Raw genomic sequence first — 26714 nt, forward strand, 5'->3', positions numbered from 1 at the left:
AATGTTTCTGTGTGTTTTAATGGGCATAGTTCAATCAGGAAGTAGGAATACAGGGAATGACCACCAGGGAACAACACCACTGGTTTCAAAATGACAGTGTTGGAGTTAAAGGTCCAAACACTAGTTTCAGCTCTTCTTCAATAGAAGCTGATGTCACTTTTATGAATTATGTTCCCACTTTTAGGTAAAATAAACCATAAAATACTGTATCAGTTGCTAAACCTTGAAATGGAGGCGTTTGGATTCTATATTTTTGGATTCTAATGGGTCACAGAGACTGTCCTCCAATATAGGTCGTATGCAGGAATTACGACCTATGTCTACGTTTTCAAAACCAGCGCCCCTAGTGGGTGTATACATGACAGCAACCTGGTACCTTGGAAGTGGTATCTAGTAGCTTCACCGAAGTCGCCACTGGCAGTCAGCTCAGTGACGAGAGCGCTGTACCCGAGTGTGGTCGACAAGTTCCACTCCCTATAACACCTTTTTCATTTTCACTGCCTAACCCTGTCTTTTTGGCCCTAACCTTAACCTCAGTAACACATGTGCATATTTGAGTTGAAGAATACTGCACCAGTGTAGGAAAAACCAGACTGTCCTCCAATGAAACGTACATATAGGTCGTATGCAGGAATTACAACCTATGTCAAAACAACCCATAGTTACGTTTCAGGTTGGGTGACATCATGGTTCTCGCTTGGATGGACCTGACAATGGTTTAAATGCACACAGAATCAAGTTGTTAGTGTATATTTAAAAGTTACATACTACAGCTTTGTAAAAACACGTCTAATGGTGAGAGCAAACTAAACAAACTACGGTTTTTGTCTTTGAAATGTAAAAATGTCCATTCAGGCTTCTGTAGAAACATGTCTGATTAAGATGGCTGCCTCTGTAAAGCAAGGCCCTCGCCTTAAGAACATTAAAGTTTTATTTTTAAACACTTATAGGAAAATACTTGTGGTCAGTGTTTCTGTTTTATTATGGGAAATGGTTTATGCTAATGATCAGTTTAGCATTTCTTCAAATTTCTCTTTAAACTCTCTTTAATTACAAACCAGTAAGAACATGTGATGACTGACAGGCGTCCTCACGTCCATCAGGTGGACGTCCTCTGTGGGTTCTGAAGGCCGCCATGGGCCGAGTCCTCAGGGGAGGTCCTGCCCAACATGGCGCCAGACCGGGCGGGGTTAAATCAGGAAAAGACCCAACCCCCAGAGCTGTGGTGGAGATGTGGGTGTGGTCAAACACTCTCTGGTCTGCTTTGATGCTGGTGCAGAGAGAGAGAGAGAGAGAGAGAGGGAGAGAGGGAGAGGGAGAGATTTTTTGATTTTTAAAAACAAGACTTTATTTACTGTTATAAAAACAGTCTTACTTTGTGTGTTTTTTAAATTTAAAAAATATCCATATATACAAACACATATATACAAAACACATACACACACATACACAAACACATCACTTCTTTAGCACTTTCCCAAACAACAGGTCATCATCTCCCACCTGACACAGGACATCCTTGTAGCACCACATGTTTTTAAAAGAGGTGAGGTCTCCTGACAGTTTAAAAAAACTAAAATCCAGCCTGATCCTGGCCCTGATCAGCCCCACACACTGGAACAGGAGAGATGGTCCCCCCCCCTCCAGCGTCCTCTTTCTGCTCACATACACTGCCATCTTAGCCTGACCCAGCACAAAGTTCAGGCGAGTGTATTTAAAACCACAGATAAAAACCTCTTCAGTAAAAACCTCAGTAAAAGCAGTAAAAACACTCTGCAGGAACCGAAACAGTGCAGACAAACGACGACACCCAGTGAAACCGTCTCCCTCTCATCTGTCCTCCACCTCCGCGTTCACCAAAGAAATAAAAGAGTTCACTGGAACAGTCCTGTGGAGGATCCTCCACTGTAAGTCCCTGTGTCTCTTTGTCAGTGGAGGTTTGTACAGAGACCTCCAGGCCGGTCCTGACCTCTCCAGACCAAAGTGACTCCTCCAGGGAGAGTCGGTGCGCCCACTCAGCCTGTCTCTGTTCAGAGTTTTACCATCAGGTGGTAGAAGGTCTTTCCTGAGGCCTCCTGCAGAGAGGCCTGAGGGCACCAGTTTGGAAGAGGACACGCACAATCATTCACGTCTGGAGTCAGCTGGATGAGGGGGAAGGAGTCCTGTGTGTTGGCTGTGGTTTCGCCTGAAGAGAAGGTGTCCAACATCAGGAGCTCATGTCCACTCAGTCTCCCCCTCCAGTGATACAGCAGTTGTTTGGCCACTCTACAGGACCTCAGACCCAGACCCGAAGCCAGACCAGCGGAGTCCTCCAGCCGGGGCCCATCCAGCTCCACCACCTGACCCAGAGTAGTGACCCCTGCAGCCTGGAATCGAGAAAACAGAGAGGTGCCCACCCAGTCTGGACAGTCCAGGATCGACCCGTGGAGAACCGGCTCCTGCAATAGCCAGTGTAGAGAATCTGCCTGTTTTTGTCTCTGTTTTTTGAGCAGGAACCCTAACCCTTTGTATCTGGGAGAGGCCGGAGGATTCATGTAAGCCAACCTGTGCCACAGGGAGGACGAGACCAGGTTGTTGGCGATCAGGACCCTGCCTCTGTACGACATCTTTGGGTGGAGCCACCTCCACTTGTTGAGCCGTCCTTTCACCAATTCGACAATGTTGTCCCAGTTTTTCTTGGTGCTGGTCTCGTCCCCCAGGAAGACTCCCAGATACCTCAGCCCACCTGTTTTCCAGGTGAGCTCTGCAGGCAGAGCCCATGGCGGATCCCCTTCAGCGGCGGCCGCAGACCGCCCCGCCCCCAATCAGATGACCCTCCCCTCCACAGCCAAAACATTTCATGGTTTCCAATGTTGCAAAAACCATGTATGAATAATTATCAACTTTGATTGTTTGTGACACCATCTGGATTTGTGACACTATCTGACCATAGTTCTGACAGTTCTCGCACCAGGCTTTCGTTCTTGATGAACGGATGATGACTTTAACTGCTGGGTTAACGAGGGGGAGAACAGGAGTGAAGGTGTCCTGAATGACCACACCTCTCTCCACCACCTCGCTAACCTTAGCCGTAGCATCTAAGAATAAAACTATCGCTCCGTTTATCCGAGAGGCCGATTTCACAGACCCATATCCCACCACTTCACCAACAGCCAGGCCAGCCTCCTCCACACTGCACGGCACTGAGGGCACCAGCTTAACGGCATGACGGCGAGTTAGACGCTCAAAGTCCGCCGCTGAGGCCCCAGACACCGGCATGGTGCTGAGTTAGCACAAACAAACACACCACACACACACGGATGGATGGATGGATGCAGAGCCGGCCCTGGGCATAGGCAGTATGACAATGTTTGTCATATTATAGCTTTATTACAGCTCCACATGTGTTAAGCTCTTCCCGCGCTGCACACAGGACGTGATTTGTTGAGAATAGCAGCTCACATGAGAACAACGGCTCACATGAGAACAGCCGCTCACATGAGAACAGCAGCTCACACGAGAACAGCCGCTCACTTGAGAACAACAGCTCACACGAGAACAACGGCTCACATGAGAACAGCCGCTCACATGAGAACAACGGCTCACATGAGAACAGCCGCTCACATGAGAACAGCCGCTCACATGAGAACAACGGCTCACATGAGAACAGCCGCTCACATGAGAACAACGGCTCACATGAGAACAGCCGCTCACATGAGAACAACGGCTCACATGAGAACAGCCGCTCACATGAGAACAACGGCTCACATGAGAACAGCCGCTCACATGAGAACAACGGCTCACACGAGAACAGCGGCTCACATGAGAACAGCCGCTCACATGAGAACAACGGCTCACACGAGAACAGCGGCTCACATGAGAACAGCCGCTCACATGAGAACAACGGCTCACACGAGAACAGCCGCTCACTTGAGAACAACAGCTCACACGAGAACAACGGCTCACATGAGAACAGCCGCTCACATGAGAACAACGGCTCACATGAGAACAGCCGCTCACATGAGAACAGCCGCTCACATGAGAACAACGGCTCACATGAGAACAGCCGCTCACATGAGAACAACGGCTCACATGAGAACAGCCGCTCACATGAGAACAACGGCTCACATGAGAACAGCCGCTCACATGAGAACAACGGCTCACATGAGAACAGCCGCTCACATGAGAACAGCCGCTCACATGAGAACAACGGCTCACATGAGAACAGCCGCTCACATGAGAACAACGGCTCACACGAGAACAGCGGCTCACATGAGAACAGCCGCTCACATGAGAACAACGGCTCACATGAGAACAGCCGCTCACATGAGAACAGCAGCTCACATGAGAACAGCAGCTCACACGAGAACAGCCGCTCACTTGAGAACAACAGCTCACACGAGAACAACGGCTCACATGAGAACAACGGCTCACATTAGAACAGCCGCTCACACGAGAACAGCCACTCACACGAGAACAGCCGCTCACACGAGAACAGCCGCTCACATGAGAACAACGGCTCACATGAGAACAGCCGCTCACTTGAGAACAACAGCTCACACGAGAACAGCGGCTCACATGAGAACAGCGGCTCACATGAGAACAGCCACTCACACGAGAACAGCCGCTCACACGAGAACAGCCGCTCACACGAGAACAGCCGCTCACATGAGAACAGCAGCTCACATGAGAACAGCAGCTCACACGAGAACAGCTCACACGAGAACAGCCACTCACACGAGAACAGCCACTCACACGAGAACAGCCGCTCACATGAGAACAGCAGCTCACACGAGAACAGCGGCTCACATGAGAACAGCTCACACGAGAACAGCCGCTCACATGAGAACAGCAGCTCACATGAGAACAGCAGCTCACACGAGAACAGCCGCTCACATGAGAACAGCAGCTCACACGAGAACAGCTCACACGAGAACAGCCACTCACACGAGAACAGCCACTCACACGAGAACAGCCGCTCACACGAGAACAGCCGCTCACACGAGAACAGCAGCTCACACGAGAACAGCAGCTCACACGAGAACAGCCGCTCACACGAGAACAGCAGCTCACACGAGAACAGCCGCTCACACGAGAACAGCCGCTCACACGAGAACAGCCGCTCACACGAGAACAGCAGCTCACACGAGAACAGCCGCTCACATGAGAACAGCAGCAGTCTTATCTGGGACAGTGTCTCACCCTGACAGACAGACTGTGACGCCACAGAATCCAGAGTCAGGAATAGAGATGGAGAGAAGGAAAAGTGAACACAGGAATGTCTGCAGGGTAGAGAGGAGGTGAGCGGACGCCTTAATGACATGTCGCTGACAAGGTGCATGATGGGTATGCACAATTTCCCAGGAACCAAAGACAAAGACGAGCCACATGGACTCGTTCATCGTGTAGATGATGAGAAACAGGAGCAGAGGAATCTCCAGCTGTGCTTCAATGCACACTTTACGACTTGGCTTCAGTTGTATCACATGGATTTATAATCTGTATGTAGTGTGGGGTTTAAAGGTTTATAATCTATATGTAGTGTGGGGTTTGAGGGTTTATAATCTGTATGTAGTGTGGGGTTTTAGGGTTTATAATCTGTATGTAGTGTGGGGTTTGAGGGTTTATAATCTGTATGTAGTGTGGAGTTTCAGGGTTTATAATCCATATGTAGTCTGGGGTTTGAGGGTTTATATTCTGTATGTAGTGAGGGGTTTGAGGGTTTATAATCTGTATGTAGTGTGGGGTTTGAGGGTTTATAATCTGTATGTAGTGTGGAGTTTCAGGGTTTATAATCCATATGTAGTGTGGGGTTTGAGGGTTTATAATCCATATGTAGTGTGGGGTTTGAGGGTTTATAATCTATATGTAGTGAGGGGTTTGAGGGTTTATAATCTGTATGTAGTGTGGGGTTTGAGGGTTTATAATCTGTATGTAGTTTGGGGTTTGAGGGTTTATAATCTGTATATAGTGTGGGGTTTGAGGGTTTATAATCTGTATGTAGTGTGGGGTTTGAGGGTTTATAATCTGTATGTAGTGTGGGGTTTGAGGGTTTATAATCCGTATGTAGTGAGGGGTTTGAGGGTTTATAATCCATATGTAGTGAGGGGTTTGAGGGTTTATAATCCGTATGTAGTGAGGGGTTTGAGGGTTTATAATCTGTATGTAGTGTGGGGCTTGAGGGTTTATAATCTGTATGTAGTGTGGGGCTTGAGGGTTTATAATCTGTATGTAGTGTGGGGCTTGAGGGTTTATAATCTGTATGTAGTGTGGGGTTTGAGGGTTTATAATCCGTATGTAGTGAGGGGTTTGAGGGTTTATAATCTGTATGTAGTGTGGGGTTTGAATCCCTCACCATAAATAAAAAGGAGCAAAAAGAAGAAGAATCTCATATAATCTGCCCTTCTATAAGACGTTAATATAACGTTAATATATTAAGTTAAAATAAATAAACACACATGAGAGCAAAACCTAAACACAGGTCATTATATTCTGATGATCTTTTTGACTGAAATATTTAGGGGGTTATTTTGGATTTTTTTGTCAGGATTATTATTTAAACTGATTCCTGTTACACTTTCATACTCATCATTCCATCACTTTAGTTGAGTTTTTAAAGATCTAAAGTTGAAAAATGATTTTCTCTTTTCTAAAATCTTTCTGGAATTCTTATGGCTATTGTTTAGTAAAATAAAGATAATAGAATGGTTCTAATATAGAAGTTCTTTAACATGATGCATAAAGCAGCTAGCTATGTTCACCTCATTTCTCTCACTGTTAGACAATATTTTCCAGAGTAAACTGCTCACTCTTCTACACCAAAGTCCAGAGAGAAAATCAGTTTTTAGTTCACAGACACAGGAGCTTCACGTCTCCTGCTGCCACCGTTGGCACATTTTTGTCACTACCAGCTCCTACAGCTCCCTTCCCTGGGGTACCAGAGTAAAATGGTACGATAAGGTCAGCAGCTTTTTTCTTTCCGGCTCAGTTTGGTTTATTTAAAATTGCCTCGACTTCCACGGGATATTTACATCGGTTGGAGGCAGTGACGTTTTTCTCTTGGTCAATCAGCTGACTGTTGTGGGTGGAGCCAGTCTAGCTGTTTGTTGTGTCACGGTCGATGTCGTTGCACAGGTACGTTGTCACGCTACATATCTTACCTTACCTTAAACTTACCCCACCTACCAAGTAGTCAAAATGCAAGCCTGACCCAGGGTTTACCCGGTCCAAACCGCACTGTACTGTACCAAACTGAGCCAAGCACTGACTGTGTGTCAGCTTCTCTTACAACCTCAGAAAATAAAGAGCTGCTTCAGAGAAGACTTGATTGTTGATTAACTCTGAATCTCTGAATGGTTGTATTTGAGGTTATCAGGGCCTCGATTGAAAGATCAACAGGATTTGAATGTTGCTGAAGCTGAAAATGTTGAAATTCCTTGATGAGCTTTCAGCTACGTTCTGTACTGAGAGTTAAGTTGCATTTTTTGGATGCCTCAGAGTCGTACCAGAGTCGGCTGGTTCTCACAGTGAGTGTGTGTGTGTTTAGGCTTAAAGGTTGTAGGTGCAGGTCGGCAGCAAAAAATAAAAGCCAAAGAACAACAATCCTGAGCAGCTGCAGCAATAGAAACCCGAGTCAGGCCGAATGAGGAGCCACGCTCACTGACGTGAAGCTATCACTCACGCTAACACCTTTGTTGTCCGTGTGACCACAACAACCGCGGGTCCAGTTCATAACCACCTGACGTGACAGTGAAGAACTGCAACCCTCCGTCATATCGTCGCGAGTCAGGAACGTCACATGTTCTTTAATGTCATGAACGGAAAATGCCGGGCTCATGTTCTACTGGCTCAGCGCTCATCAATCATCTCAGGAACGCGTTGACCCCGTTGTGTGGAAATAATCGACACGACCGATAGATGAATCAAGTAAAACCACAAACAAGCCCCGAGCTCTTGTTACAAAGTGTCAATGACTGTTGAAAAATCCATGTGTTTACAGCAGACGCAGCTAGAGGCGGAGCTACATTTGGACAAAGGTGATCAGATTTCAGCAGAGATGAAATGGGTGATGGGTGACAGGACATATATATGCTGTATGTGTGTGTATTTATGCTGTGCTGTGGTGGAGGCGTGGCTTATCTCAGAGATTAACTGCTGGGGAAACAGAAAGTCTAGTTTTCTTTTCTGAGGGGGCCTCAAATCCAACCCCTTAAGAGCTACTGCGTGAGATTATGAAAGTGAGATTGAGCCTGTAGATTACGGAAATGAAACGCTCTGTGAAAACAATAATGTGAGCCAAGAGTGTAAATCAGTGTTTCACTCTTTATATGGGGTTCATAATATATTTACTGCTGTTTCTGTAATGTGATAATTGACTCAGTTATGTGTAGTTTAAGTTTAATACACATTTTGTCTTTATTTGTGTTAAAAACACACAAAAATCTGCACTTATAAATCACATCATGGATGAAAGTCTGGCTAACTTCAGCTCCTACTTTAATTTTAAACTTTTGTGTTTCATTAACAATTAAGCAGGTATTAGTTCACGTCTGTGTTTGAACTGTCATGTTTTATTGTGAAAGTCCCCTCTTATTTTGAAGTCTTTTTCGTCCCTCGTCTGCGTGCTCTTTACTTTTCACTTCCGTGAACTTCCGATCTGTCTCACGTGTGTCTTGTTCATCGTCTCCCTGATTCCTCAGTGTATTTAACCACTCCCATTTCCTGTGTCTGGTTGTGAGTTCGTCTTCGTCCGTCGCCATTACTACACGTACTTTTTTTTTTTGTAGATCGTCTGTGGATTATTGCACGTGTGAATTTCGGTGAATCTGCTAACTTCTGCTTTTCCTGTTACACGTCCATCTCGCGACGGCGGCTTTTAGTCGCCTAATTGAGGATCATCGTGCCTGTTAACCTGCGTGTGTTAAAAACCGTCCTGCATTTGGTCCAGTCCTGTACGTTACAAGAACTAGCTTCATAGCTGGCTAACTTTAGCTTTTTGTTCACAAATTGACGTCATTCGGGGTCAGAATTAGCTCGATTGGTCTCACATGTGGACAGTAAAGCTAATTGTAATTCTGGTACTCATGCTAGCTTACCTGATAGTTTGGCAAAGTTCTTTAGCTGAACCTTTGTGTTAATTAACAAAACAGGAGCTAGTTCATATCAATCACATGTTAGCTTACCTCACAGGTGATAGTTTGGCTAACTTTAGCACTTTGTGGGTTCTTAAACTGGGCTTTCTCTTGTTTTTACTTCTTATCAAAGCAGTGGTGATGGTTTGGCTAACCTAACTGTGCTACTTTCTTTATCTGAGCTTTTTAATTATTCATCTCTTGAGTCTTGCTGCTGAATCATGGGTAATTATGGGAGGAAACTGTTTTATAACGAATGAGCTGCCTCATGTCTCGGAGGTTTACTGTAGATATAAATCTTGAGTTAAACGGGCAGAAACAATGTTTTCAGCTAATAAATCTGCTGTGACTGAACTGTGGAGATGACTACTCCACATAAACCACTTTTATGCCTCACTATTCCACGCTTTAAATTAATTAATTAATTACTAATCATACTTTTATTTTTATGACAATGTAAAGCTGTTCGCACATATTATTTATATTTAAATTGACATTAATTATTTTCCAAATAATTCACTTGATTTTATGATTTATTATGTTTTTTTCGTCCATGAAACATTCAAAAAGCAGAAAAAGGAAAAACATTTTCTGTTCACTGAGGTAAATCTGTCACAAAGTCACAAAATAAAATCCTTCCTTTTTTCCATGGAGTTTGGTGTGTGTGAAAACAGCCAATTCACAAAGCATTGTTGGTTTTTCTATTAGTATTGTTGTCATTCAATTTACAGTTCATTGTTTTTTCTCAACAAACTCAATTTTATTGATGTATTCTGTGGATGAAATGTTTTGTTTGTTGTTTTTTAGTTGGGTTGTTTTTGCTGTAATGCAAACTCAATACAAAATGTTGTTTTCCGACCATATTAACTTCCCATTTCTGAGAATTATAAGCGTTTAGTTAAATAATCAGTGTGCCACTTAAGCTGCATACATTATCACTTAATGATTAATAAGGTGACAGGTTGAATGACAGAGGTCACAGATGAACCCTGCTGCCTGCTGTGGGGGATCTCCAGCTTTGAGTTGATAAAGGTATCACAGCGCGATGTCTGGTGCACAGTTACAGATAATCTCTCTCGTAGTCGTCTGCCTGAAAATAACCTCTGTGAAGCCGCTCTGAAATTGCTTACTATCAACAAGAAGGAGCACAAGACAGATCATTGGAGAAGAGATTAAAGGGCTAGTTTGTTCTTAAGTGTGGTTTCATGAGGTTCTGACACATCGTCTGTGCCAGGACCCAGAGTCTCATTCTCACTGTGTCACTGAGGACATTGAGAAAATCCACATTTTTTGTTCCTTGTTCTTGTTCTGCTGCTTTGATGTGTACGTTTGTGTCACTGAGGTAAATCTGAAAGAAGCATTTAAACACTCAAGTCACAAAATAAAATCCTTACTTTTTCCCATGGAGTTTGGTGTTTGGGAAAATAGCGGATTCACAAACTTCACTTAATAGTAAGATAAAGTGGTGTTAAAAGCAGGCGTAGATTTAATTAAGTTGTTCTAAGTGTCTTAAGCTGGTTCTCGATGCAGAATCACAGGTTTTTTTCCGACAAAATGAGACAAAATATTGTTTTTCAGTCTACACATATGATGTATCTGTGTGTGTGTGTGTGTGTGAGAGAGAGAGAGATGGTGCTTTCCCCAAAGGAGCTTCTACCTTATTATCTCATTCTTCCTCAAACAGGTGTGAGGGTTGTATGTATAAACTATAATGTGTGTGTGTGTGTGTGTGTGTGTGAGTCAGCGCTTGTGTTGAGACGTCCACCGCAGAGTCGTCATACCTGAGCACTACCAGACATGTCTGTAGTGTCTGACGTTTGAAAGTCAAGTCTGCTTTTATCTTCCACGATGTCACAGTCTAATCTCAGCCAAGACAAAACACCGCAGATTTTCCAGCAGACGAAACAGCATTTTATCAACTTTAACAACCTCCAGCTGTCATGTTGGTGTAAATGTGCTCATTTACATTGAAGGACTGGGTTTTATTAATATGGACATGAGTAGATGAACGATCTTTGGTACTGGAGTTTGAAGACGGCTCTGTTTTTGATTGTCACGCTTAGATTGGTGAGATATGAACATTTCATGAATCACACCATGATTTCCACCACAGATCCACATGATGCAGCCAAAGTGTATTATATATATATATATATATATATAATACACTTTGGCTGCATCATTTGCATAACTGCCACTCCATCGTCTCACGTAAGACACAAAAAGTGATATTTTTCAGCGGCTGAAACATCATTTTTATATAAACTAAACAACCTTGAGCTGTCATTTTAAAGACAAAAGCACTGACAAAATATGGTCATTTATGTCACAACTGAACAAGGACTTGGACCCAACTGCACATAAAAATAAATAATCTTTTATTTTCAAAGTGTTACGAAAAACCACAAGGAGGGAAAAGTACTAGCAAAAAGCAGGGGTCAGGGGTCACAGAGGGAGACACGCTGAAAATGCAAAATCAGCGTACAACATAATCACATGTCATTGCACAGAAATCGTCCCACTGACCTCACGTCATGTTTCTTTTCTCAGCCTTGTTTCTTCAGCACAAACATCGTGTGTGGATAACCAAAGCTAATCTAAATTTAAACGCTCACTTTTTCCCAGATTGTCTAAACTTATTTGAAGCGTTTTATGTGACACAAAGCTCTGTTCTAAACCTGCGCTAATTACCGTGCCATACATCATCGTCGTAGAAGGACGTTTGTTTCTTTCGCTCACCATCTCTTGTCTCACACGACTCCCACAGACGTGAAAAAGACGTGAAACAGACAGGAAACAGACGTGAAACAGACAGGAAACAGACGTGAAACAGACAGGAAACAGACGTAAAACAGACAGGAAACAGACAGGAAACAGACAGGAAACAGACGGGAAACAGACAGGAAACAGATGTAAAACAGACAGGAAACAGATGTAAAACAGACAGGAAACAGACAGGAAACAGACGTGAAACAGACAGGAAACAGACGTGAAACAGACGTGAAACAGACAGGAAACAGATGTGAAACAGACTTGAAACAGACAGGAAACAGACAGGAAATTGACGTGAGACAGACAGGAAACAGACGTGAAACAGACGTGAAACAGACAGGAAACAGACAGGAAACAGACGGGAAACAGACATGAAACAGACGTGAAACAGACGTGAAACAGACAGGAAACAGACGTGAAACAGACGTGAAACAGACGTAAAACAGACAGGAAACAGACGTAAAACAGACAGGAAACAGACGTGAAACGCTGAACAGGATCATGTGCGTGTGTGTGCATGTGAGTGTTTGTGCGTGTGCATGTGCGTGTGCATGTGCATGTGCATGTGCAAGTGTTTGCGTGCATGTGTGTGTGTGTTTGTGCGTGTGTGTGTGTTTGCGTGTGCATGTGTGTGTGTTTGTGCGTGTGCATGTGTGTGTGTTTGCGTGTGCATGTGCATGTGTGTGTTTGTGCGTGTGTGTGTTTGCATGTGCGTGTGCATGTGTGTGTGTTTGCGTGTGCATGTGTGTGTGTGTGTGTGCGTGTGTGTATGTGCGTGTATGTGTGTGTTTGCGTGTGTGTGTGTGCGTGTGTGTGTGTGAAATGAAAGTAAGTGAAATGTCAGAGAAGCACAGCACGTTCTCGCCGACACAGTCCTGAAACACCTGAACCAAGGATGTACCAGGCACATGAGATTCCTCAGGAACACACACACACACACAAACACAAAATATAAGCTACATCACCTGTGGTAAAGTAAATAACCTTTCAAAGATCGTGGATAGTTGAAAAGGGTCTGAATTGGAACTCAGCCGTCATTCATTTGGTAAATTTACACCTGTGATTTTCTTCTGTCAAAATCACTGACTTTCTTCATGGACTTTTTCTGACAGTGAACTCTTTGTGTCACCAAACCCCACAGAGAACATCAGTGATTTTAACATCACACACACAGGAGGTTCCTCACCTCTTGGTCCGTGGCCTTGCCCTCTACCACGTTCCCCACACCTCTCAAATGAGGCCCACGACCACCTCTCAGAAGGGGTGCCTGTCCCCTGCCATCCCTTTGACCAACACGTCTTCCTCGTCTTCCTCCCACCACTGCTTGACCTCCATTGTAACCGGGATCACCTGCTGGCTCCATGTTACGTATCACTATGCTCTTGCAATTGGCTCCCAATCAACTCTTTCTATACTCATTCCACAATGTGCACTCAATCATCAGTAATGAGTAACGAAGGGCCTGCATCTATACAGTGCAGTACTGTCAATACTGTGAGTAGTCTGAAAAGGTGGTACAGTATTTGGGACCATAGACACGGTGTCTGATGAAGCATTGTAAAATATTAGGCTACATCCATGGATATTGAAGTCTAATTGGTTCATGCTCCACGCTAATTGGTGACAATGAATCTCGTTACAGTATCTTGAAACTTTCATGATTTGCAGTAAACATGGAAGATTGTTTGTCTGTTTCCATACAACTATGCATTAAGAGTAATGCAACAGTTACTTATCATTTTGAGCAGTTGTATGTGGGACTCATAATAATGTGGGCAATATAAGCGGACACCCCCCCATTCTTAGTTCTTCTTAAGTGTGTACTATATTCTAATTTCTTTGTTGTCATTATTGTTATTTATTTATTTGTTTATGGACATTTGTGCACAAGACGAGCTAATATTTGCAGTTGGTTAAAATGTTGATATAATAAGTGAAACTCTCACAGGCACTCTAAGGCAGCTAAAGGGTCCTTTAAGTGAAGTGCAACGTAGTGTTTATCAATTTGAGGACCCCCCCCCCCCCCAGCCAGCCTGCATGTCGCGATGTGATCGTGCTGATGTGCTTGTGTTTCTGTGTTTTACAGGTGAGCTAAAAGTTTGGGAATATGTTGAATGTAAAGTGATGACATGAGCATACAGAGTGTGTAGTAATGTGACTGTGGTGCGAGTGTGTTTTATCTTCAGCATTTTGTAAGTAAGTAGAAGTCCGATGAAAACGTGTGTCACCTGACAGGAGTTAATCGCGGATCACAATATCATAAACATAACCTACTGAGACATGAGTCGTGTGAGTGTTCCAAATGTTACCAATGTGTTAGCCAAGTGTGTGAGCACAAGCTCATGATCTGAAAAAAAAAGAAATGATAATTGAATAGGGCCACACGGCGGTGTAGTGGTTAGCACTCTCGCCTTGCAGCGAGAAGACCCTGGTTCGAGCCCCGGTTGGAACAAGGGCCTTTCTGCATGGAGTTTGCATGTTCTCCCCGTGTGTGCGTGGGTTCTCTCCCGGTTCTCCGGCGTCCTCCCACAGTCCAAAAACATGCAATGTGGGGATAGGTAAATTGAACACTCTAAATTGACCATAGGAGTGAGTGTGAGAGTGAATGGTTGTTTGTCTCTATCTGTGTGTGGCCCTGCGATGGACTGGTGAACTGTCCAGGGTGTGACCCCGCCTATCGCCCAATGTAGCTGAGATTGGCGCAGTACCCCCCACGACCCTCTGGCAGAGGATAAAGCGGTAGATGATGACTGATAATTGAATATTTTTTCGGGCCCCCTGGTGGTCACAGGGCCCTAAGCAGCCGCTCAGTTTATTTGTTTGCTTATGCCTTGGGCCTTGGGCCGGCTCTGGAAACATGAACAGAGACCATTACAGTGAAAAAGGAAACACGGAGCATTCAAACAGGAAGTGGGCGTCAGTCTAAGACAACAGGAAATACAGACTTGTGAGATGCCGTTTATGTCAAATATGAGTTTTATTGTGTAAACAGCAGGCAGCTGTACATGGTTTATAATTCTGTGGCACAGGGAGCCACCTGCTGGCCAAAGAAGAGACAACAGGGAGAATCATCGTGCTGTTTCATTTTGTTTTTGGAGCGAAAAAGAAGAGAAAATGTCATGTTAGGACTTTTAGAAACACCAGATATACATACTTGTAAACTAAATAAAAACTCAGACACAGAACTAAGGTCTGTTTTAACTCAAATCAAATAAAATAAAAATGTTAGGGCCATTACAAATGTTTTTTTACACCAAACCCAGAATTTCTACAAGAAATATCACAAAAAACAACGTTAAAATGTTGGAAAAGCATCAAATGGATCCACAACCAGTGTTCATTTTACATTTCTTTCCTTTAAAAGATAATAATCCTTAGTTTTTAGAGATTAAGGATCTGCTCTGGACATTAAAAGTGGAAAAAGGTTCATTTCTGGGGGAAAATCAGCTGTTCAGTCAGGGTGGATGAGATGAGCTCATGATATTTGTCACGATAAAAGATTTACATCAGAATTGTCTCTCAGCAGTGGTACTATTAAAATAAAACGGAAAAGTTTTAAAGACAAACCACAAATAATGAATAGTTAAATAAAGAGATAACACTTAGTAAATAATAAATAACTGTAAAAGTGAGTCAGTTATTATACAAAATGAATGCATTTATAAAACAAAAACATGCAGAAATAATAAGAGATTATAACTTGTAATGCAAAGTGTGATGTCACTGTGTCAAAAGGTGTGACTTTTAAAAGCTAAAAAGAATCATTTTCAGCTCAATTTTCAATATTTAAGTTGCTTCATTTGGTTTTTATTGTTTTTATTTTATGTATTTTAATGTATTATATTTATTTTAATGTGAGTTTTTACGTGTTATTTATTATTCTGTGCAGCACTTTGGATTTTAAAGTGCTTGACAAATGAAGTTGGATTGATTTAGATTAATGACCTGATGTCATTTCATTCACTTTTGTTTTCATTTAAAAAACAACACACAGTTAGCAGATCTTTCAGTGCAATTGACTTTATTATATCATACCAGAAAACAACCAGAAAACAACCAGAAAACAACCAAAACTCAACATACAACAAAGCAAAACTGAAAAAAAGTGCAGGAAATGAACTGAATGATATTTAAAACAGTCTCGTGTCACAAAATGAGGAAAAGTCACAATCAGAAAGTTCAAGTCACTTAAATCATTGTGTCGCACACTCACAATCTTTTCATCCCTGATGTTTGAGAGAATATTTGTGTTTTCACTGTATAATCCCCGTCTGCTGAACAGGTTCTTTACTGAGATTATCCTTGGAGAAATCCAGTTATCACCACCTTTTAATCTCTTAATCCTCTATTTACTTAATGACAGATTAGATCAAGTTTGCTGGTGGAAGCCTGTGTTTGTGGGAACATCACTGAAAATAACATATCTGTTACACACTCGACTGCATGCCGTCTTAAAGGGATAGTTGAGGGTTTTAGCACTAAGTGCTAATAATCTGCACCTGCTTAAGTCTTTGATATGATGTAAATACAGCTAGTATAATGCAGCTAGTTGTTCTTGGTCTTCAGCTCTGCCAGTTTGCTGGTGACAAAGTTCCACTTGAAGGACGCCTCCTCGCTGCTGCTGCTGCTGCTGCTGCCTCCTCCCAGCGACATGTATTTGGAGAAGCTGTTGTTGCTCCTCCCTCCTCCTCCTCCATCTCCTTGGCTCTCCTCTCCCTCGGTGACCTGGCCGACCTGGTTCTCGTGCCCTGCGGCCTCCGTCACCACCACCTCCTCACACTGACCTGCTGCTGCAGCCTCCGCAGCTTCCCCCTGCTTCTTGGCAGCCCAGTTGGTAGCAAAGCTGTCCCAGAATGCCGAGCGCCTGCCGGGTCGAGGAGGCTCCTCGGGCTTCACTGCGAGTGGACTGAATTCAGAGAAAGAAGTGGAGTGACGTCTCAGACTCACAGAATGTCTGTTCTGTATCTGGCAGACAGTTTTTCTCACACACCAAACCCCACAGAGAAAATTAGGGATTTTACGTCACAGCACACAGAAGCTCTTGATCCACTGTTGATTGACTGTGGATCGACTGTTGATCCACAGTTGATCCACTGTTGATCCACTGTTGATTGACTGTGGATCGACTGTTGATCCACAGTTGATCCACTGTTGATCCACTGTTGATCCACTGTTGATCCACTGTTGATCCACTGTTGATCCACAGTTGATCCACTGTTGATCCACTGTTGATCCACTGTTGATCCACTGTTGATCGACTGTGGATCGACTGTTGATCGACTGTTGATCCACTGTTGATCCACTGTTGATCCACTGTTGATTGACTGTGGATCGACTGTGGATCGACTGTGGATCCACTGTTGATCCACAGTTGATCCACAGTTGATCCACTGTTGATCCACTGTTGATCCACTGTTGATCCACAGTTGATCCACTGTTGATCCACTGTTGATCCACTGTTGATCCACTGTTGATCGACTGTGGATCGACTGTTGATCGACTGTTGATCCACTGTTGATCCACTGTTGATCCACTGTTGATTGACTGTGGATCGACTGTGGATCGACTGTGGATCCACTGTTGATCCACAGTTGATCCACAGTTGATCCACTGTTGATCCACTGTTGATCCACTGTTGATCCACTGTTGATCCACTGTTGATCCACAGTTGATCCACAGTTGATCCACTGCTGATCCACTGTTGCCTCCATCACTGTTCAAATGTGTTGTTTTGTGACTTTGGTGTGTGAAATCCTCGGTTCAGATTGAACTCAGTGACACTCAGTGACACAGAGTGACCACACGAGGCAGCAGTAGAGCAGCAGCTGATTTTCTCTGTGGGGTTTGGTGTTGGAGAGTTTCCAGTCACAAATGGCTTACAGCACACCTTCAGATTGAAGATTTTATTAGGCGAGTCTCACTATATGTCAGTGCCTATAGAACTTCACAGATGTGTGAAAATAAGACAGTTTGAGATTTCCACTCACTGGTCAAGAACCGGTGGACTCTCCGTCTCCTCCAGAAGCTGGTGTTCATCATCTTTGTTGAAAAGAGATGAGAGTCTGTTCCAGCTTTTGGTCCCAGCTCCCTGCATCTGGACACACAGCCAACCACACATGGGGTCAGGGTCAAAGTAGTGCTTTCAAAGACTCTTACTGATAGTTTATAAATAACTATTCCTTAATGTTCCCCACTGTAAATTAAAGATTGTGTCACTTTTTATGCAGTCCACTGCCTGCACCAAATCCCATAGAGAAAATCAGAGATTTAACGCCACAGCACACAGGAGTAGTTGATCCACAGCTGCCTTTGGTGCGAGACAGTGTGCTGTTGACAGACTTCAGTTTCCAGTGTTTACATCATTCAAATGTATAACATTTGATTTTATTAAGAGATTAAAATCAGTTTTTCTTTTTGTCCCCTTGTCAAACCACTGTTTGGTACTATTAAGTTGGTTCCTGGTGCATCAGGGTTCTACATACTTTCTTGGCCAGTTGGGAAACAGCGGTGGGCCCCTCGTCCTCCTGAACTGGACTCATGTCATTGTGTGCTTCTGTGACCTGCTGCAACACAAAAACACATTTATTTAGAACTGACAAATGAAAGGTGACGGTTGGTTTTTAACTGTGGTTGTATGAAGTACTGACATATAATCAGCCTATATATATATATATATATATATACACATGTACATGAAAATTACAAAATGAAACAAGTGGATTAACAACACCTGCGTGCTGGGATGTAAAATCGTTGATTTGGTACAGGGAGTGAGCCGTTTCCAGGCGTAAAAAGATTGTTTAACATATTCTTAACTTAACTAGGTGTCGATTTTATTAGACGAGCCTTTGGTGAAGTGGCTAAAATCGTGTTTTCTTGGCAGCCATGTTTTCTGAAACCTGAACACAGCAATATAGGTTTGATGTCAAGAAGAATCAAGAATCCACACAATCTGGACTCAAATCGCAGTCATGACAACCCTGCAACGGAAACTCTCTCCAAGCACACTTGGTATTTCCTTTTCTCGCTTGACGACACCTCAAGGCCACAGCTCATCTTCATCAGTCTCATCTTCCTTCAGTGGAACGCCAACTCCTCTGTATGTTCAGCTCCCGTACAAGATCAAATTTCTGGTTCCTCTAGTGAGTGATCTGGGTCAACGTAACACAATATGTTTCACCGTTGGTACGAACACTGGATTACACTGGATTACACTGGATTACACTGGAGTATAACTGAAGCAGCGCAGCTGTGAGAACCAGAAAAATACTAAATACTCTCATATTGAAAGTAAAAATCAACTTGTTGTTTTGGCTGTAGTAGCACATTTTAAGCACTGGGTGTCACTATGAGGCAAGCAAAATCCCATGGAAGCAGGAAGTAAGGTAGTAAAGGGAAGTTGGATGTACAGGAACTGATCTGTACCATAAACCCTATGTGTTCTACACTTGTGTGAAAGTTCTTTGGTGCAGAACCAGCTTTAGAGAAAGTTTAAAGGCCGAGCTTCACCCAATAAAATCTGCATTAAACCTCAGATATGTTGAGAATATTTTTGCCATCAGCCGTTTCCAACAGGAAGTTGAGCTTTGTGGTAAAACAAGTTCTTGATCCATTACTGCCTCCAATATGGAGTTCAAATAAAGAACTGTGAGAAGGTTCTCAGTCTTCTTCAGGAGTTTGTGGGCGACGGGACTTGAAGACGTGAAGTCAAGTCCAGTTGCCTACAGCTAACTCCAGAAGAAGACCTGGATGACTGAGGACCTTCACAGTGTACCATACAAGCCCAGCAAACGTGTACCTTTCACCTACATATGACGACTGGTTGTCGTTTGCAACCAGCTGCTGGTCAGCAATATCGTTCAGCATTGCCAACGTTCACGTACCACTCCAAACGCTAAAGGCCTGTATGTGGCGCTGTAACGCTGCCACCTCACTGTGTACAATCTTTTTTTTGCTTTTACGACAGTGAACACAAGAGTGTGTTGGTTTTAGACGTAAAAACACAAGGTTGGCGTGTTGAGTTTCTTCACTTTGGAAGCCGTTGTGAAAAATGTAAAATGTGAGATAAAAAGCTGATACAATACAAAGCTTTTGTGAATTCTTGATCTTGAGCGTAGAGGCCTTAACTACCATGTTCCATGTAGTGTATCACAATCACCAACAGCACACACAGATGGAGTGTACCTCTTCAGCAGTGTCCTCCTCATACTCAGGGTTTATGGTCTTCAGCACTTTGCTCCTGTAAACCTTCCACATGGGATTCATGTTTTCAGAGATGATGCTCAGTGATCAGACGTGTCTCTGTGCTCCACCCTGCTCCTCCTCTGAGTCTCCTCTTGCAGCTTCAGCACGTCTCAGCAGTTCAACAAACATCAAACTTCTCAGCAGGGCATGGATCAGCTCTGAGGCCCGAGTCTCTCATTGCCTTCTTCCTCCTCCTCCTCCTCTGTCTCGTCGTCGCCGTCGCTGTCGTTGTCGTCGACAGCTGCCTGAACAGGTGAAGCTGGGAAACAGACAGTGCTGCTCATGCATGCATCCATGCAGGTGTACACACACGCAAACACACACACACACACACACACACACACACACACACACTCAGCGTCACTGCACAAACAGGTGTGGATTTCCTCATTCATATTTTACAGAGTCTCTTTCCATTGTCAGCCAGCATTGTTGGACTGGCTCCTGTAACACACACACACACACACACACACACACTCACGCAAACACACACACACGCAAACACACACTCACACACATGCAAACACACACACCCACGCACACGCAAACACACACACACACACATGCAAACACACACCCACACGCAAACACACACTCACGCAAACAAACACACACACACACACACACGCAAACAAACAAGCACGCAAACAAACACACACACGCAAACAAACAAGCACGCACACAAACACACACGCAAACACACACACAAACACACACCCACACGCAAACACACACCCACGCAAAGACACACACACGCAAACCGCACACACACACACGCACACGCAAACACACACCCATACACACGCAAACAAACAAGCACGCAAACAAACACACACACATGCAAACAAACAAGCACGCACACAAACACACGAGCAAACACACACACAAACACACACCCACACGCAAACACACACCCACGCAAAGACACACACACGCAAACACACACACACACACACGCACACGCAAACACACACCCATACACACGCAAACAAACAAGCACGCAAACAAACACACACACGCAAACAAACAAGCACGCACACAAACACACACCCACACGCAAACACACACCCACGCAAAGACACACACACGCAAACACACACCCATACACATGCAAACGCACGCAAACACACACACACACGCACACGCAAACACACATTTGTGCAGAATTTGTAGTAGGAACACTCCCTAACCTAAACCAAATTGTAACCATGAACCCTCAAGAAGCTTATATACTGTATCTATCTATCTATCTCTATCTACCTGTTTAATTTTACTGTATCATCACATTATTTATTGTCATCTTCTCTCATATTTCTTGTTTATTAGGGTTCGAGCAACTCTGTTGCCTGGTGTAAAATTACGTTTATTAGTGTTTCGGGGAATGTGCGTTAAAAAATGAAAGTGGGCAGGGCAAATAACTGCTCCACCCCCCATGTTTAATGTACATCCACGAAACTTGGTACACGCGTTCTTTAGGTCGGGACGGTCAAAAAAGTCAGTGCAGCCTATGCTGCTAAAACGAACAGGAAAGCCGCCATCTTGAACAAATTTACCCTACAACTTTCATGGGATCACCTTCAAACTTGGTGAGGTCACTGTGGACAAGTTGAGGATCCAAAGGTATCAAAATCTTTTCAATAAGTATCATGGCGTACAAGAAAAAGGGCGGCAAAGTTGGCGAAAATCACCATTCTTCGCAACACTCAATAACTCTAATAACACTCTTATAACTTTGCGATGGAAGGTCAGATCTTAACCAAACTTGTGACGATCCATGATGGGCCCTTGCTGAAGATGCCTATGCAAAAACTGTACATTTTGAAAACAGCGCCTCCTGGTGGTAACAGAAGATACAACAAATTCACAATTTCGCTTATAACTTTTACAGAGTTCATCGTATCAAACTCAAAATTAGTGAAAACAATCAAAACACACGGTAGATGATGCGTGCTTAATATGATAACAAATCATTTAATGGTGTTGCCATGGCAACACTGCAAAGATTCACTCAACTGAGTGGTTTGTTTGTTCATTTTGCAGTACCTTCCTTCGCCACATGATGGAGGCAGCTGCATACGCTCAGCAGGACAGGAAACATAAATGATTGAAAAACAGTGCCTCCTGGTTACTGGAAATAACATTACATTTCATACATTTTCATGCATCACAACAGGAATTGCCATATTGACCTACCATGCGCTATGCAAGACCACAGACCTGCCTTGAACATATCTTCAAAACACATGGAATAGGAAGTGGAATGTTCAAAGCAGAGACATAAAATGCATCTTTGCCATTGTCATCTGTGTTATCGGTTGCACCTCTGTGGATTTATGTTTCTTTTTACTTGTAGTGCCAAACTATGGTCACAGCTTCACCTACTGGTGACATAGGGCATATACATTGTAAGTGATTTACTGTACATTGAATGTGACGCACTTTCAAACTGATAGATTTGTATGACATGACTTATTCTGCACAACCTATGAAATATATCATATTTTTCTTGGTGACATTGAAGAAAGACTTTGTAACCAATTTAAATTGAACGTGATTTATGACATCAAAGAAAAACAATGTCCCATACTCTAACAACATAACATACAAACACATACATAACACACATTTGCACAAAACCACCAACAACACCAGCACAAACAAGAACTACTCCAAATCACAATATAATGTGACACACTAATTGATAAAGAAGACTACAATTCCAGTTACATAATATTACTGTTACCAACAAAATATATTATAAACACACAAACTAATACTGCTAAAACTACCTTCAATGTGAATTTTCCATTTCACACTAACTTTACATCAGCATTTACACTACAACACACACAAACTATTACAAATACACACATAACTTAGATCACAATGTACCACTTACAATGCACAAACATTTACATATATAATAACATCACAACACATTTCTAATAGTACACAGAATACACAATTGATGAAGACAACTACGTTGCGGAAAAAAGTACACTTTGAAAACAGCACCCTCTGATGGAGGCAGTAGATACTAAAAACAAAACTGTAACAACTTTGCCAATCCAGGAAGTGCCTCTAACTTTGCACAAAGACGCCATGATGTCTTTTACACACAGGGTACCAGTCTTAACCACTGAGCCCCTCCACCCCACACAGTACACGTATGAATATAAGATTGTGTTATTTAAAAGAGAGTTAAAGTTCAGGTTCATGTTGTCTGAGACACAGCGGCTCACTGTAACTGTTTAAGTCTACAATATAATTATTAAGAATATTTCTGTCGCCTTCTCTGACACTCCTGCACCAAACTCCAGCCAGAAAATCAATGATTTTAACATCACAGCACACAGAGTTTTTCATCCACTGCTGTCTCCATCAGCAGTGGATGAAACAAGTAAAGTACAGTAACCTGGGTTATTTTGTGAATTCTGTGTTTGAAAATCTTTGTTTGGATTTATCTCAGTGACACAAAGTGACCACACGAGGCAGCAGTGGCCCAGTAGCTCCTGTGTCCCCTTGAGCTAAAAACGCTGATTTTCTCTATGGACTTTGGTGCAGGGAAACTGAGTGGAATGCAAACCAAACTTTGTTTGGCAAAAAATCGAAGATATGGCAGATTGAAGTGGGTATAGATGTGTATAGATGTGTTATTAATATTCCAAAATGTGTTTGATATGTCAGTGTTTTTTAAAGGTATGTAGGTCATTCAGTATAAAGTGTGTTGACTCTGATAAATGCTCAGGTGTGTCCTCTTCAGTGTGACACTTGAGCCTCTCACGCTTCACACCAAACTGGATCCTCTTCAAATAACCACTGACACCACTACTGTGTGTGTGTGTGTGTGTGTCTCTGTGTGTGTGTGTGTGTGTCTCTGTGTGTGTGTCTGTGTCTGTGTGTTTTTTTGTGTGTGTGTGTGTCTCTGTGTGTGTGTCTTCGTGTGTGTGTGTGTGTGTGTGTGTGTGCGTGTGTGTGCGTGTGTGTGTGTGTGTGTGTGTGTTTCTCTGTGTGTGTGTCTGTGTGTGTATTAGACCAGGTTTTTACACTGAACTCATCCTGATATTTAATATTATATATAATATGATATATAATGTATCATATAATATATATTATAATATTATATAATAAATAATATTTAATAACAGACACAAAACAAGTGTTGTGTTCACTGTGAGACACAGAGACACAGAGACAGAGGACACAGAGACACAGAGGGGTCCACTGACCTGTGGACCTGCTCCATACTGAACCTGAGGGCAACATAAATATACCTGTATGTATATTTAAAGACATGATGACACATGACACATGTACTCAGGGCCGGCCCGAGCCTCCAGGGGGCCCTAAGCAGAATTTGATGGGGGCCCCTCCTCCAACTATGCAGAGTCACCTGTGCTTGACGATTATTGACACGTCACATTATAATGTTGCATTATCAATTGTATTAATCCACACAGATTAAGAACGACTCTTCCTCTGGCACAGATGCATAAGGAACGCCCTATTTGTTCAAGAGTGGGTGTATACAGGAAGGGGGGTCTGAGGCTCCTCCCCCAGAACAGTTTGAATCTGGTAGATGTGATTTCTTATATTCTGGTGCAGTTTTGAGAGCTGGAGAAGGACAATACATACATGTGTTCACATTCATAGTCTTTGGCTTTTTGACTTTAATAAGGTAGTGACCCCTTGACCTCTTGGGCCCGGTCAGTTCATTCATTAATCCATCCTTGCTCACATGCTAACAATGTTTTGGGGCTCCTCTCTATAGACCCCTGTATTAGTCGTTATTTACACCAAACCAGAGATCTCGGTTTGTGGCCGAGGGAGCGGGAGATGGGCCGGAGAATCGGAGCGGCTGGTGCGGTACTGCATTCGCTCTACCGCACGGTTGTGATGAAAAGGGAGCTGAGCCGGAAGGCAAAGCTCTCGATCTACCGGTCACTCTTCGTTCCTATCCGCACCTATGGTCATGAAGGTTGGGTCATGACCGAAAGAACGAGATCGCGGGTACAAGCGGCCGAAATGGGATTCCTCGGGAGAGTGGCTGGCTTTTCCCTTAGAGATAGGGTGAGAAGCTCGGTCATCCGGGGGGAGCTCGGAGTAGAACCGCTGCTCCTTCACGTTGAAAGGAGCCAATTTAGGTGGTTCGGGCATCTGGTGAGGATGCCTCCTGGGCGCTTCCCAAGGGAGGTGTATCAGGCACGTCTGTGAATTATGTACCTCATGTAATACATGAAGACAAATGTTCAATGCAACCTATGTGATGTGACCTGTGACCAGTGACCATTTGTATTGTTTTAGGAACTGTTTGATGTGACTTGTGAATAGAGACTTAGGGCAAGGTGATAACAGACCCACAGAAGCAGGGGTCTGCACCTTATGGCAGGGTGATAGCAGACCCATTGAGACAGATAAATACCTTGCGATTCCTACAAGACAGAGAGTCTTCGCCTTGTAACTGGCTTGTGTGTGTTGCTTTGTGAATGCTCCTCTTGTACAAGATTAAACCCTTGTTTGGACACTGAGCTGACTCCGATCTCCTTCCTATGGATCTCAATTCTTTTGACAACTTGGCGCCCAACGTGGGGCCCTAATATCTGTTGCTCTCTTCACATCAACGGACCTGAAGTCCTTGCAAGGCGGAGGTAAGAAAAAAAGAAATCCTCCTAAAAGTCCTCCACCACAGGGCTCTTAAAGCTCCGTTTTGGTCAGGGAGGCCAGGTTCTGTGAAGAGTGGGACAGTGACGGGGCCAACCAAGGAGGGGAGACGGATCAGCCAGACAAACATTGAGTCAGGGACTCAAATCATCAAAAGGGTAAGAAACAACCATTTCTAAATTTAAAAACAAATTCAGCTCAAAAGTCACAACAGTAAGTTTGAATATGTGGTGCCAGATTTCGAAAGAAACTGTAAGTCGTGGTATTCTTCTACTGAAGTGAAAAAACCGGTACAGAAATGGATCGATCCTAGCTCATTGTAAATAAATTAAAGCAAGTCTTGGGAGAGCAGGACTCTCTTAGATTTAGGGCAGAGACCTAAAAGTAAACTGTCTTTGGAAGGACAAGGTTTAAACTAATCCCTCAGGGCTGACAAAACAAAAGGCGTCAGGGTCCGGGACCCATAGGAAGAAAAAGAAAAGAAAAAATAAATAAATAAATAAAAATAAATAAAAAAGGTACATTAAAATAAAAGTACGAATAAAATTGAAGGTAAACTTTTTTTTCTTTGTTTTTATATCGAAATGGGAAATTGTAATAGTTGTTATAAATGTTGTTGTGAACCTGACGAGGTTCAATATGAAGGTGATGCAAAACGAATGGGCCAAAAGGCACTAGATAATGTAAAGTATATAAAAAGATGGGAAAGTAAGTATGGGTTTAGAGGAAAATTACAGGTAGAAGAATGTAAAAAACTGGTAGAAAAGATAGAGGTAAAGTCAAAGGGAAGTAAGAAGAGGCAGAAGAAAGAATGGTACACACAGGCAAAGGCATGGTTAGATGAGGCAGAAGCAGAAAGAAAAGGAAGTGAGACGTAAAAAATTGAGAAAAGAGAGGATGAAGAAAGGAGAAAAGGAAAAAGAAAAA

General features: G+C 43.2%; 1 protein-coding gene across 2 annotated transcripts; it reads right to left on the reverse strand.

Annotated features, from left to right (window-relative positions):
- Nucleotides 1-15897: 15897 nt before the first annotated feature.
- On the reverse strand, nucleotides 15898-20418 carry LOC131471049 (uncharacterized protein C1orf232). 2 transcript variants are annotated; one of them, XM_058647288.1, is made up of 4 exons: nucleotides 20067-20418; nucleotides 18365-18442; nucleotides 17870-17976; nucleotides 15898-16788 (listed from the first exon to the last, which is right to left on the reverse strand). In XM_058647288.1, exons 1-4 carry the CDS (start codon nucleotides 20145-20147, stop codon nucleotides 16428-16430), a joined length of 627 nt encoding a protein of 208 aa, XP_058503271.1. In that variant the 5' UTR covers nucleotides 20148-20418; the 3' UTR covers nucleotides 15898-16427. The 2 variants fall into 2 exon arrangements, with proteins under 2 accessions (XP_058503271.1, XP_058503270.1); XM_058647287.1 differs by having other exon boundaries at nucleotides 18365-18445; nucleotides 20067-20412.
- Between the last annotated feature and the right edge of the window lie 6296 nt (nucleotides 20419-26714).

The sequence above is a fragment of the Solea solea genome, chromosome 13 (assembly GCF_958295425.1).
Source record: "Solea solea chromosome 13, fSolSol10.1, whole genome shotgun sequence".
NCBI lineage: Eukaryota > Metazoa > Chordata > Actinopteri > Pleuronectiformes > Soleidae > Solea > Solea solea.